At 42.9% G+C, this 13,356-nt stretch overlaps 1 protein-coding gene and 1 pseudogene across 1 annotated transcript in view; one reads left to right on the top strand and one right to left on the bottom strand.

Annotated features, from left to right (window-relative positions):
- Window positions 1-13,356, bottom strand: part of TTN (titin) — a 272,606-nt gene that overhangs the window by 193,142 nt on the left and 66,108 nt on the right. Inside the window, exons 46-59 of the mRNA XM_036253264.1 lie at window positions 8,720-11,266; window positions 7,668-7,946; window positions 5,076-5,639; window positions 4,273-4,554; window positions 3,894-4,172; window positions 3,191-3,469; window positions 2,814-3,092; window positions 2,418-2,705; window positions 2,024-2,302; window positions 1,650-1,931; window positions 1,276-1,554; window positions 889-1,167; window positions 509-787; window positions 88-375 (exon numbers count right to left, since the gene is read on the bottom strand). Of these exons, the coding sequence (XP_036109157.1) occupies window positions 88-375; window positions 509-787; window positions 889-1,167; window positions 1,276-1,554; window positions 1,650-1,931; window positions 2,024-2,302; window positions 2,418-2,705; window positions 2,814-3,092; window positions 3,191-3,469; window positions 3,894-4,172; window positions 4,273-4,554; window positions 5,076-5,639; window positions 7,668-7,946; window positions 8,720-11,266 (6,483 nt within the window). The remainder of the gene's footprint in view (window positions 1-87; window positions 376-508; window positions 788-888; window positions 1,168-1,275; window positions 1,555-1,649; window positions 1,932-2,023; window positions 2,303-2,417; window positions 2,706-2,813; window positions 3,093-3,190; window positions 3,470-3,893; window positions 4,173-4,272; window positions 4,555-5,075; window positions 5,640-7,667; window positions 7,947-8,719; window positions 11,267-13,356) is intronic.
- Window positions 11,777-12,691, top strand: LOC118625521 (annotated as a pseudogene).

The raw sequence follows: 13,356 nt of genomic DNA, 5'->3' as shown, positions 1-13,356 counted from the left end.
ATTCGTTTTAGAACTGAGCAACACGAGGAAGAACGGAAAGATGAGACAGCAATAAGTCCTTGGTAGGTGGAGATAAAAGCTGCCAACCTTTGACTGTCAGGTGGCCGCTGCACTGGTTGTGTCCTGCCTTATTAGTGGCAGAACAAGTGTATGTCCCGGTGTCTGTACTTTCCAGGTGCCTGATTTCCAAGAAGGCAGTGTTGTCGTGAAAAGAGAATTTATATTTTTCACTAGCTGAAATCTCCTGGTCGTCTTTGAACCATTGAATACTTATGGGATGTGACCCAGACACTATACATTCTAAGTCAATAAAAGACCCTTTAATGCTGTCCATTTTCTTCAGCTTTTTGGTGAATGAGGGAGGTATTATAAGATCTATGCAATGAAGAAAGAAACAAACAAAAATGTTAGGTCAATCTACTAATTTATATCTTCTTTTAGAATTGTAAGAATAAAGGAGCGTAGAAATGCCCAGTTCCCCTCCCCCCTCCAGAAAAGCAATACCAACCTAACACGTTAATGCTAGCCTTGCAGCTGCTTCTCCCAACATCATTTTGGACCTCAAAAGTATATTCTCCACTATCTCGCTTTTCTGTGGAAATAATCTTCAGTATAGACACTGTGTCAGTGACACTGATTTTATGTTTTTGGCCCAGGGTCAGTTCGTGGCCATCTTTAAACCATTTGGCCGTAATCTCCTTAGTCCCTGAAAATTTAACCTGCAAAGTGGCTGGGTCTCCTTGGGTGACATCTATCGACACAGCCTCCTCGGTGATTGTTGCGGGTTCTGCAGAGAACAAAGGGATAGGTGCGGGCTGTGAATCACTCCGCTGAGAGGCTTATGGCTGCACTTTTTCCTAAAACCCATGGCTGACGTTCTGAACCAACCTTTTACTGAGAGTAACGCAGAACATCTTTGTATCCCTGCATCATTTTTGGCCTGACAGACATATTTCCCATCATGCTTGACTTCGATGCCACTGAGGTACAGGCTGGCCACATTGTTCTCAAAGGCCATTCTTATATTATCATCTTCAGTGATTTCATCGTTGTCTTTTAACCACGTCACTGAGATCGGCAAGGAGCCTTTCAGAGTGGCCTGGAAGGCAGCCGTGCCTCCGCGGAGGGAGCTGGTGCTCTCGATCTTCTTTACGAAGGCGGGTGGTTCTAACAGAAGAAGGAATTCTCAGTCAACACCAGGTCTACAGCAACATGGGCTTAAAATACGAGTTGACGCTGCGGAAGCGCTGGTCTGTCCTTTGCACCGAAACTAACCTCGCAACGTCACCCTGGCACTGCAGGTGCTGCTGCCCACGTCGTTGCTCACCCGGCACTGGTATTCGCCAGCATCGGCAGCTACAAACTTCAGGACCTGCAGGCTAACCAGCTGATCCTGAACAAAGGTCTTACACTTCCTGCCACTCCGCAGGGTGGTGTTGTCTTTGAACCAAGTGATCTCAAAGGGGGGTGTGCCTGCCACCTCGGCCAGCAACATGACATCGTACTCCTTCAACACTTCAACGGGCTTAAATTCTTTGGTAAAGTAAGGTGACTCTATCGTAAAAAAGCAATTATTTTGAGTTAACGGGGGAGGAATCTGTGCAATGGACCACAATTTTGGTAACGCAAAGGGCAATGTGCACACGCACCTTTGACTATTAAAATGCTACCACAGTGGTCACTGCCAGCCTCGTTTTGAGCCTCACACATGTATTCACCACTGTCTTCGACGGCGACGTCTGTGAGTTTTAGAACCGCAGTGGACTGAACAAAAGACATTTTGTGTTTGCTGCTCTCCTTAATTTCTCTATCATTTACAAACCATGTTATTTTAATTGGAGGGGTCCCAGTGACTTTGCAGACTAGCTGGGTGGCATCTCCTTTCTTTAAGAGCTGTGATGGTTCTAACTTTTCAACAAACGTGGCAGGTTCTACGGAAGGAAAGAAGGTGTGGAGAAACGTGAGAAAGAGAAAAGAACTTATAACAATGACAGCACAAAGATGTCCAGAAAACACTGCAAACCTTTCACAAATAAGTTTGCACTGCACTCCACGCCTCCAGCGACGTTGCTGACTTTACAGGTGTATGTGCCTGAATCGGAGGTTTTTACTGAATAGAGTTCCAGGGAACTTTCTAAAGCGTCTTTGGTAATATAGCAGCTTCCACCAGAAACCAGCTCTTTGTCACCCTTAAACCATCTGATCGTGAGAGGAACAGACCCTTGGAAGGTGCTCTTCAGGCAGACTGCCGAGCCGGGCAGAACGTCTTTTGATGCAGGTTTAGTTACAAAACTGGGTGGTTCTAAAGAAAGGGTATAAGAAAGAATTTCAAAGAGTTAAGAGGCGCGATCTAAGGACCGACGTCTTAACCTGAACATCGTCTACAGCAAGAACGAAATGCAAAGTCTCCATCCAACCTTGCACGATCAGGGCTCCGCGGCTGTCCTGGCTGCCCACGGAATTGGTGGCGCGACAGGTGTAATTCCCTGCATCGTTCATGTCTATCCTGCTTATCTCCAAAGAGGCCGTGCCTTCCACAAACGCTATTCTGTGTCTGTCAGAAGAGGCTACTTCTTTCCCGTCCTTAAACCAGGACACTCTCATTGGGAGGGAGCCAGCGATTTTGCAGTCCAGCCGGCAGGTACTGCTAACAACACTATCCACGTTGTGTAGGGGTTTGGTGAAAAACGGAGCAATGTCTCGATCTGTTCACGGCACAAGAAGGGAAGAAAGGTCAACATGGAAAAGTGCTCCTGATGCTACTTTGGGCCGTTTGTTGGTTTTCAAAGGCGTGGGCGTCTAGAGATACTAACCGAGCACAGTGAAAGCTGTCTCGCAGGAGCTGCTGCCCACCTCGTTGGAAATTTCAAACGTGTACTGGCCACTGTCGTGCAGCTCAGCCGAATAAAATTTGAGTTGGGCAACATTGTTTTTAAAACTTATCCGATACTTTTTACTGGCAACCAAAGGTCTCCCGTCCTTGTACCATTTGGGCTTCAGTTCTGGGGTGCCTGTGACCGTGTACTCCAGCGTGGCTGGGTCTCCCGCTGTCACCTGGATTAGTTCTGCTCGCTCAACAATTTTGGCAGGTTCTACAATGGCATTAAATAGTTAGAATTCCAAGGTGTGCATTAGGGTTTCATTTTTAAGTGGATAGAGGGGTTCAAAGTTAAACTGTTCCTACACGAACCTTTAACTAGTAATTCCCCAACAGACGTCTGGCTCCCGGCTTCATTCTCAGCCAGGCAGGTGTATTTACCACCCAAACTAATCTGAACGTCAGGGATTGTCAAGACGGCAACGCCTTTGGAAAAGCTCATTTTGATTTTTCCATCTTCTTTAATGATCTCTTGACCTTTCATCCACGTGACTGAAATGGGTTCTGACCCTCTCACAGCAGCTTGTAAGGTAACAGTCTGTCCTGCTAGTGCAGTAAAGTCATCTACTTTCTTTACAAAGGTTGGCGGTTCTAGTCAAAGAGAGAGAGCACACAAAACTTGTCAATTCCCAAACACTTTCAACACCACACATATTTAAGTTTTATCTAAATTACATTTATCTTGTCCAATACTGCTGTCTCATAGTGTTGGTTAATTAGAAGAAAAATGTAAGAAGAATGAACAATTCTATCCAAGAGAAAGAAGCATGGATCGTTATCAGCTGACAAAATGGCCTTTGATGTAATTCACTTTTGTTATCAGAGATTAAATATTTATACTGATCTCAGGATTGACACTGGATGAAGGTCACTGACTTTGTCCCCAAGCTCCCAGGTCAAACCAGAAGCAAAGCGTTTCTTGAAAGGTTAGGAGAAGGGAACGCACCTGTCTCCCTCCGGGTCGAGAGGGCAACTGTGACAGTTTGTTAAAGACGCACCGTTTTCAAACACTAACCTTTTAGTAAGTGTGTTGCGACGCAGCCGCACTTCCCGACTTCATTGGCAACAACACACTCATATTCACCAACGTCTGCGCTATTAAAAGAAAAGATCTCCAGACACACAAGGGACTTCTGCGAAAACAACCTGTACTTTTTACTGCTTCGAATTTGCTTCTTATCTTTGAACCAGCTAATTTCAAAGGGTCCGGTGCCCGAGATTTCGCACTGAAGGAGGGCGTCGGTTCCTCTCACTATATCTGCAGGCTCAAGAGTTCTGATGAAAGAAGGAGGTTCTACAAAAGCACGAAAGCGTGGTGTAAGTCACGGGTTACGCGCCACTAGAAAGACAATCTTTCCTCAGAAAAACCACGGGCTGTAACGGAGGGAACAAACCTTTGACAACGAGCTCAGCATTGCAGCTGTCAGTGCCGACATCGTTCACGGCTTCGCAGGAGTAGCTCCCGCTGTCTTCCACCTTCACGTCGGTGATATTGAGGACAGCCTCGGAATTGACAAAAGACATCCGGACTGTGTTACTCTCATTGAGTTCTTTGTTATTTTTAAACCAGGTGACCTGGATCACAGGGGAGCCTTTCAGCTTGCAGTGGAGGCGGGCTGATTCACCTGGGAGCATTAAGTAAGAGGGATCCACCTTCTTCACAAAGGACGGTGGTTCTACGTGCAGTTAACAAGAAAAGAAAAGGGAAAAGATGTCTGAAGCATACACTCCACGAAAGGTAAGTAGACACACACAACACCAAAGCACGACACACAAAATATCTGCGTGAGATTTCTGAAAAGGTTGCGGCGCTTTCCACAGCTTTGCGTGTTTCCGCGTTTCTAAAACGCTGCCACGGTCCCCGTGATTCAAAAACAAACAGACCAAACCGAACACAAGCAAGCTTTACTTACACAAAGGACAATTTCATAAAAGATTAGTTGAGGATTTTCTAGACCCTCGAAGTTCCGAGAAGAAATTTGCAGGGCAGGTAGTTTTACAAGAACAAAAGTGGATTCCGAAGAAGACTGGACAAACTAAAACCCAACAATGCCAGGATTTCCCCACCCCAAAACGTCTGCTTGATTGACATCATTTTAATAGCACAAGGTACTCACTGTATTGTCTGTCGACAGTTTGTCTCCTAAGACATCCTTTCGGAGAAGGAAGTGGAAGAGGATGGACACACATTTCTTACCTCTGACGGTCACTGTGGCAGAAGAGGAGCTGCTTCCAGCCTCATTCGAAGCTGTGCAGACATAGGTTCCTGAATCTTTCAGTTTGGCAAGAGGGATCTCAAGTGAGGCTATTTTATCTTCAAAATAGATCTTATAATCTTTCCCAGATGGGAGTTTTTGCCCATCCTTATTCCACGTCACGGTGACTTTTCTGTCTTCATCTACTTGGCATTCCAGGTGGATCTTCTTATTGATAGCTGATTGCACTGGCTCTAATTCTTTAATGATATGTGGTTTGTCAATTATGACCAGCTCAGCCTGGCAGATGTCGGCTCCAAACTTGTTAGAAGCCATGCAAGAGTAAACTCCTCTGTCTTGAACTGTAAGATTTGAGAGTTCTAAAATGTGTTTGTTTTCTGCCTCTGAAATCTTGCGGTTAGGGGAAGGTGACAGGGCGGCACCATCTTTCTGCCAGATGGTCTCGATCACAGGCGTCCCTGTCACTGTGCAGAGGAACTTGGCTGTCTTACCCACAAAAGTGGTGACGGACTTAGGTCTGGAGAAAAAGGTTGGTGGGTATGCCTCTGCAAAAAAAATGTTTTCAGCATTATATTTTGTCCTCACCAAAGCTCTTGCTGTAATTACATATTCCAAGTGAAAAAAAAGAAATGTTATATCTTTAGATAGACATGAAACACTATTTTTTAAAATTTCTTTATTTTTTATCCTCACCCGAGGACATTTTTCCATTTCTTGTTCAGATAGAGTGGGAGGGAGAGAGAGGAAGAGAGAGAGAAAGAGAGAGAAACATCGACGAAAAAGGGACACATTGAGTGGCTGCCACCCACACAACCCAACCAGGGCCGGGGACAAACTGCAACTGAGGTACGTGCCCTTAGCAGGAACCGAACCCTGGTCTCTCTGAACCAAACGCTGATGCTCTAACCGCTGAGCCAAACCAGCGAGGGCGAAACATTATTAATATAAGACAAAAAGATTTGTCAAAGAAAAGGAATGAGAGTGTTCTTTACAGAGGAGGAGCAAGACAGCATTTTCAACGTCTCTAGCAAAGGAAAGAACAAATGTTCCTTTATTTAGCAACATTAACTTACTATCACTAAAAGTCTGTTCATTTCAGTAGCTGATTAATTGTTTGAATTATTTAATAAACAATTCAGCTGATCCTTTAATTCTGGCTAATTAGAAGACTGTAGAAGGAAGATAAAAATGTACTTGACTTTTCTGAAGAGTAGAGATATTAAGTGGTAAAAACTTTGAGTAGTTTTGTAAAGTCTTTCTAACCCTCGTGTCATCCACCAGCAAATCCTTAAATGGCTCGACTTTGAAAGCAACCCCCAAGTCATTTCGAACTTGTAAAAATATTTAGAGCAGTAATTTCCCATTTCCATTCTGCATTTTGAAGCAAGCCTTTAGGAACCTCTCTTTCCAATATTTTACAAACCCTCCTCCCTCCTCATATTTGAAGCTTGAGTATTAGTCCCATTACTGAAGTAGCCTCTTTTGGGTAGAGATTTCCAAAAGTGTCATTAAGATTAAAGACAAGTATGTGATCGCACAGAGATTCTTTAATTGCAAAGTGAAAACCAGTGGTTGGGTCACCATGGGCCTGAGTTTCAGATTTTCTGATACGTTAATAAGTTGTAGAAGAAAGAAGCTACAGGGAACTTGGACTTTTTCAGATTTTCTGATACATTAAGAAGTTGTAGAAGAAAGAAGCTACAGGGAACTTGGACTTTTTCCAAGTCAAACAGGTGTGCTGACCCCCCCCCCCCATGTTCTCATTGGGAAAGAAGACCAGGGGCAACATCGTGACCCTGAACCTTAGCTCATACTTTCCCTTGAAGGGGGAGGGGGGCACAATAAGGGAAGAGCCACTGATTTTTTTTTTCTCTAAGAAATTCAAACACTTGATGAGTGCTAAATACTCAAAAGTTATCCTGTGCATCAATTACGATATTGGGAACAGAATATTTGTGTCATTGCTCTTATTTTAATTAAGAATAAAGCCTAGGGTGACAATGCTAGTTTACAGTCCCATGCTAGTTCCCCGTCTCACATTAGAATTCCTTTAATTTTTAGTCTTATGCTCTGGCTTTCCTCCGTTTGCAATTTTGTTCTCAATTAGTTAACTAGTTACAAAGTATTAAATACTTTAGGATGTCATATATTTTTAGTGACAACAAAAATTTTGGTGGTCCTGAAATTTTTCTATTAAGGGCTGATTCATTTGTAGTTATCCAAGATATATCCACCACGCTGGTCATTAAAGAGAGAGAGAGAAAACAAAATGAAAACCCTCAAAAGCAACCTTCAGGAGCTACTGCTTATTTGCTTCCTTAACATTTTTCTCAAAATAAAAAAAAATTTTTTTTTTTAAATTTTTTCTTTAGTTATTGTCAAAAACATGACTAAATAAGGAATTCTCATCCTGCATAGGTTCTGCGGTACCTAGGACCATGTTACCACGTTACCGTCTTGGCTACTGGTCTCTCCGGCTGGTAGAACACGTACTTCCTGCACCTGTGTGGAAAGCAAATTAGGCGACAATGTGAAATGAGATGCCAACATCTGAGTCAGTGCTCGGCATTTACCTGTCACAGTTAGCAAGGCTGTGCAGCTGACACTGCCGTACTCATTGGACGCTTTGCAGGTGTACTCGCCGCAGTCAACAACCTGGGTTCTCAGGATCTCCAGGCTCGAGACATAATTTGAAGATCGAATAGAACACTTGTCACTCTCATAAATCTCTCGGCCAGCTTTAAACCACTGGAATCGGACATTGGGGGCACTTTGGATCTCGCAGGTGAACTTGGCAAGGTGGCCCAGCGCTACTTCCAGGGGCTCGATTCTCCTCTTGATCACAGGAGCAGCTGGAAAAGGAAGCAGAGTCCATTAGCTTGTCTCCCTATCAGGCACACCTCATTTTTCTTTTCCTTCTAACATTTGTTTCTGTTAATGTAGTGAAACAGTTGGAATTGGTGAGGCGGATTGCAACAGTTTAAGACAAGAGACTGGAAAATGAGAAAGATCATTGAAGGTAGAAGAAGACAACCAGCTTTCAACATATTCCATCATCACTTTGCAGTGAATTGTGAAAAAAAATTATTAAAATGTGATGCTCCTGGTTTACATGCATAACAACATGATATATTCTCTAAATATACCATGCTGACTAGAAACACTGAGAATACTGTGAAAAAACATGATCTACTATATAAAGTGAAAAGTGAAACAACAGCAAAAAAAAAGAAACAGAAACAAGAAACTTAAATGGACAATTAATCATGGTTATTTTGAATTTTGGGGTGAGGCTGGCAATTTTAGAGTGGCTGGGCATTCACCGACAGATTTTTACCACATTATTAAAGTATTTTCATATAAAGAACATATGTAGAAGTGTTATGAAACACATAAAAACATCTTATTTTAACAATAAATAATGATGTATGCATAACATTGTCCAGTAAGACAGTAAGGGAAAAGGAGCGGAGTTAATAACCATGATTATGTCTGTGACTTCATTCTTACTCTAAATCAACTACATTCTCGCAGTGGCAGGTAAGTGAAAATTCGGTGATGAAACCTAAATCACTACAATTCAGTGAATGTTAGAGCTTGATCTACTTAATTCTTAAAATCCAACCTCTTCTGACTACAGTGAGTTTTGCCGAAGTTGCTGTTTTTCCGTGGTCATTCAAGGCCTCGCAGGTATATTCTCCTTCGTGTTCTTCTGTATTTGCTTTGTCGATTACTAGTGTGTATGCATTTTGATCTTGGAAACACTTGAACTTTTCATCTGAAGACACCAGTTTACTCTCAAAATACCAATTCACCTCTGTGGCGTTTGTTATGGATGATGTGAGGTTAACAGTGTCACCTTCCTCAGCAACAGTGTCCACTAAGGGTGTATGTATAACAGGATCAGCCTCTTTGACTAAGCTACCTTCAGCTTCCTGTATCTCTACCAGCCCCGCCTCCTGCGAACCACGTTCAGAAGACTTGTCTTTGTCATCAGATGGTTTTGGTATCTCATCCTGTTTTTCATCAGAGGTAGCAGCTCTATCAATCTCGTCAGTGAGAGTTGCATCCACACCTTTGACCTGACTTTCCACTTTAAAATAACTGACCTCTTCCGTTGAGACAAAATATTTAGATTCAATTTCTGGTTCAGTGATTGCTTCAACCTTCTGGGAGTCTGAAAAAGAATGCATTTCTTCCTGCAGGCCTGTTATGGCTCCTTTCTTAATTCTGGGGTCCTCGGCTATTAAGACGTTTCTTTCTTCACATATAATAGAACACAAAGCATCCTTCAATTCAGTTTTCAGGTTAGCCATTTGAGGATCAATGCCTTCAATAGCAATGGTTAATTCTTCTGTCAGAGACGTCACGGAGGTAATAAGGTAGGTGCACATAATGCGTTTAGGCTCTTGGGTGAAGTTTACGGCCTTGACCTCCACCTTTTCAATGTTTCTCAACCACTCAGCGAAAAGACTTGTTTGCTCACTGGCCACTGCTGCTTGCAAAGCCCTGCGGATCTGAGTTTTCAGGTTTAATCTTTGCTCTTCTGGAATACCAGAGAGCAAACTTTCCTTAGACAGAATGTCACGTCCCTCCACTTCCTGCACACCCGTTACTGCCAGGGGCTCTTTCTTATGCTCAGGGGTTTGCTTAGGGGGCGTTGCCAAGGCGTCAGAATACTCCTCCTTGAGCAGTACCTGCTTTTCCTCGCATGCTAGTGGAAAACTTAAGGACTTGCTCTCCTCAGTCCTGGCCACGAAATCGCGAGGGGCACTTTCCAGTTGATCTGCACGTTCCATCAAAATTACACCTTCTTCCGTGCACGTGTGTTCTGAAGGGATCTGGGGCTCACAGTTTACCTCCGAGACCGCGATGTCAGGACCCTCGAAACTTTCCACATGTTCCTCTGCTAAGCTCTGACTCAGGACGAGAGCGCTTTGTTCTTCTTGCTTTTGAGGAGTCCCTCTTTGCTCTCTGTCCACTGCAGACTCTGTCTTTTCTTCAGGTAAAAGCTCCTCAGCCACAGAGGCTGGATATGAATGGGCTGGAGCTTCTTCCATGGAAATGGCACTTGGGAGATTTTTTTCAGTATCTGACAGAAGCACCTGTGATGTGGGCTCTTGAAGCGTTAGAGTGTCTTCTTTGGGGAGGGTGTTCTGGGGCTGGACAACCTGCAGATGTGAAGTGGGAGGTGGCTCCTTGGCACTTTCAGGAGTCGGCACGGCCTGCTCCAACAAGACTGTGGATTGCAATTGCTCAGCGCCAATGCCTGGCTCTGAGCCAAATGCGTCAACTGCAGGGCCCTTTAATGACATCTGTGGGAAATCGTGAGGAGCCTCTGGGGTGGACTTGGCCTTACAGGGTGCATCAGTCACATCTGTGTCTTCCAGAAGCACCAGCAGCTCTGCAGCACAGGTGGACTCACCCCACACATTCTCTGCTTTACAGACGTAGAGGCCACTGTCTTCCCTCTGAGGGTCATTGACAATGAGTGTCCCGGAACCATCAGAATTATGAATAATAGTGTAATAAACATTGGTGCAAAGCTGCTTGTTTTCTTTGAACCACAAAACAGTGGGTGCAGGCTCTCCAAGCACCTTGTACTCAAAGATAGCAGGGAGCCCCTGAGCACAGTGAACTGGCTTTAACTCCTTAAGGAAGTAAGGAGGGCAAGGACCTTCAAGCTTTTCCGGATATCTATCCACTTCCGATTCTGGTTCCGTCTCGTTGTGCCCCTCTCCTTTGGAATTTATTTTTAGATACGCACTACATTTTGTCTGTCCATAGTCATTACTGGCAACGCAGGTATACTCTCCTTCATCTTCAAATTTTGTGAACAGAATGATCAAGCTATGATCATTACCGTCAAAAACAAATTTGTAGTCAGCAGAAGGCGTTAACATCACTCCATTAAAGAACCACTGGACTTTAGGCTTGGGGGTGCCAATGACAGTAACAGACAGTTTAGCCACATCCCCTATGTTTATTTCAGCATCTGACACTTCTCTGATAAAAACGGGGACACTGCCTTCCTTTTTGGAATCAAATTTAGTTGAATGAACTGGAGGTTCAGACAAAAGTTCAAGTGTTTCATTTCTTTTAGGTAACTGAAGGCCAGAGCTATACATTTCGAGTCCTTCTTCCTCAGCAGACAGAAGATAACTAGAAAACTCTGTATGAGGAAAAATGATTATTATTTTACCATCAATTTTATTTTACCAAAAAATAAAAGTCAAAGATTTATATACCAATTCATAGTCTTCTTCTGCCTTAGTCCTGGAATCATTAGCTTATCCTGAGATTAATTAATCACAAAGTACATTTCTAAGTGTTTGACCTTAGTTTATTATATCACATTATATGATTATACATAGTGTACTAATTCAACTTTCAATCCACTTTGTTTGTATTAGAACTTATACATTTTAAAGATGTTCTTATGAAATTTTCTTTGTGATATAATCCCAATTCTTAAATTTGAAAAACTGCTGGATACAAGTATCCAGGTTATTTAAATCAATTTCGTAAAAGCACCAGAATTATTATTCACATATAAAATTTTCTTGAATTTAAAAATATCCTCATTATCAAACTGAAGACTGATTATTTCCAAAATAAATAATCTATATTCTAGTGACTGCTTATAAGCTGAGGCCATTATTAAAAGGAGGGGCTACCCAGAATGTTTAATCTGAATTTGTGAGCGAACTACCGCTGACAATTCCTAGAAACACAGGCCATCTTTTGCCTGTGTAAACCGCCACAGTACTCCAACAACACTCTGATAATAAGACTGAGGTTAACTCAGGTTAGTCAAGAAAAATGAGAGAAAACCACTGCAACATTAGAAATTTAATGGTGGCTCCTGACACGTGGTCCCTGCGCAGGTCTCCTTAGCTCCGCCCTCCGCGCGGTGCGGTCCTGCCTCCCTCCCACTCAGGTGGCCCTTTGGGGGGAGGGTGGGAACAAGCGTGGGAGCCGCGGGAGGACTGTGCAGCATGTAGGGAAGGTGGAGTGTGGGGCAAGAAGCTTCCACCGCTGCTTTCTGTGCATCGTTTGCAGGAAATATTTAGATAGCTCAACGATGACAATTCAGAGGTCTACTGCAAATCCTGCTGTGGAAAGAAATACGGGCCCAAAGGCTATCGTTAAGGCCAGGGTGCTGGCTTGCTCAACACGGATTGGGCAAGAGACTGGGTGTCAAGCCAGAGAGTGTTCAGCTTCAGAGGCTTACAACAAATCCAACCACTTATAAATTTCTCAGAAATACGGAGATGCTGAGAAATGTATCAGATGTGGGAATTTGGTTAATGGGGCTGAGAATATCATCAGAGCTGGAAAACCCTGGCACAAAACGTGTTTCCAATGTGCCAAGTATGGGAAGACAACAACTCTGAGTGAGAAAGAAGTGGACATCGATTGTAAAGGATGTCATGCAGAGGACTTCGGGCCCAATGGAGTTGGCTGTGGTTAAGGAGTAGGAGCCCTGTTCACGCTCAGTGAAGGTGTAGACCCAGAACCGAGACCACACACTGAGAATGTCTACCTAATCTATGCACAGACCACTGGTACTGTACATAACCCTGCCCTTGGATAGGCTGGCTAACTCCTAGGTAGAGAGCACTGTATCCTTTAGCTTTACTCATAAGCATTTTCAAGAACCATTTCTTTTACATATTAAATAAAACTTTGGCTTGAAAAAAAAAACCCAATTGTATTTTATTATACAAGAAATACCTATACATTATTGAAGAGAAAAAAATAGCAGTGAATAACAAATACTCTTTAAACAGTATCATGGATGACTGAACGAGACACGTAATTTGATAAAAAAGGAATTAGGTTTTCCATTAAATCGGTTATGTATGTAGAACAGCCCTGTGAACGATAGTTGTATTGCCTTACTAAAAAGCAGTTTTACTATTTTGTTAGTTCACTTCACTTGTATCACATGGAATAATCTTATAACTTAATTCCTTTCTGTTCTGGTGTATAAGCATTAGAGGGCAGGACTCTGTCTGCCAGCTATAAGTGTACGGGTAACACATATCTATAGCATGTAGTATACATACTCCGTTATTCATTATTTCAATTAGTAGCCATAAAATCATTGATTAATTTCACATACGGTGACCACTTGAACTGCCAAAATATCTGTAAAGGAAATGAATGTGAATATAGTTCGTATACCCCTCCTCACTGATATCTTGAAATATTTTCCCTTACTTCTAAATATTGTGTATTAACCATGAAAAAGATAGT

The sequence above is a fragment of the Molossus molossus genome, unplaced genomic scaffold (assembly GCF_014108415.1).
Source record: "Molossus molossus isolate mMolMol1 unplaced genomic scaffold, mMolMol1.p scaffold_m16_p_11, whole genome shotgun sequence".
Classification (NCBI taxonomy): Eukaryota; Metazoa; Chordata; class Mammalia; order Chiroptera; family Molossidae; genus Molossus; species Molossus molossus.
This window is presented reverse-complemented; position numbering and strand designations above follow the sequence as displayed.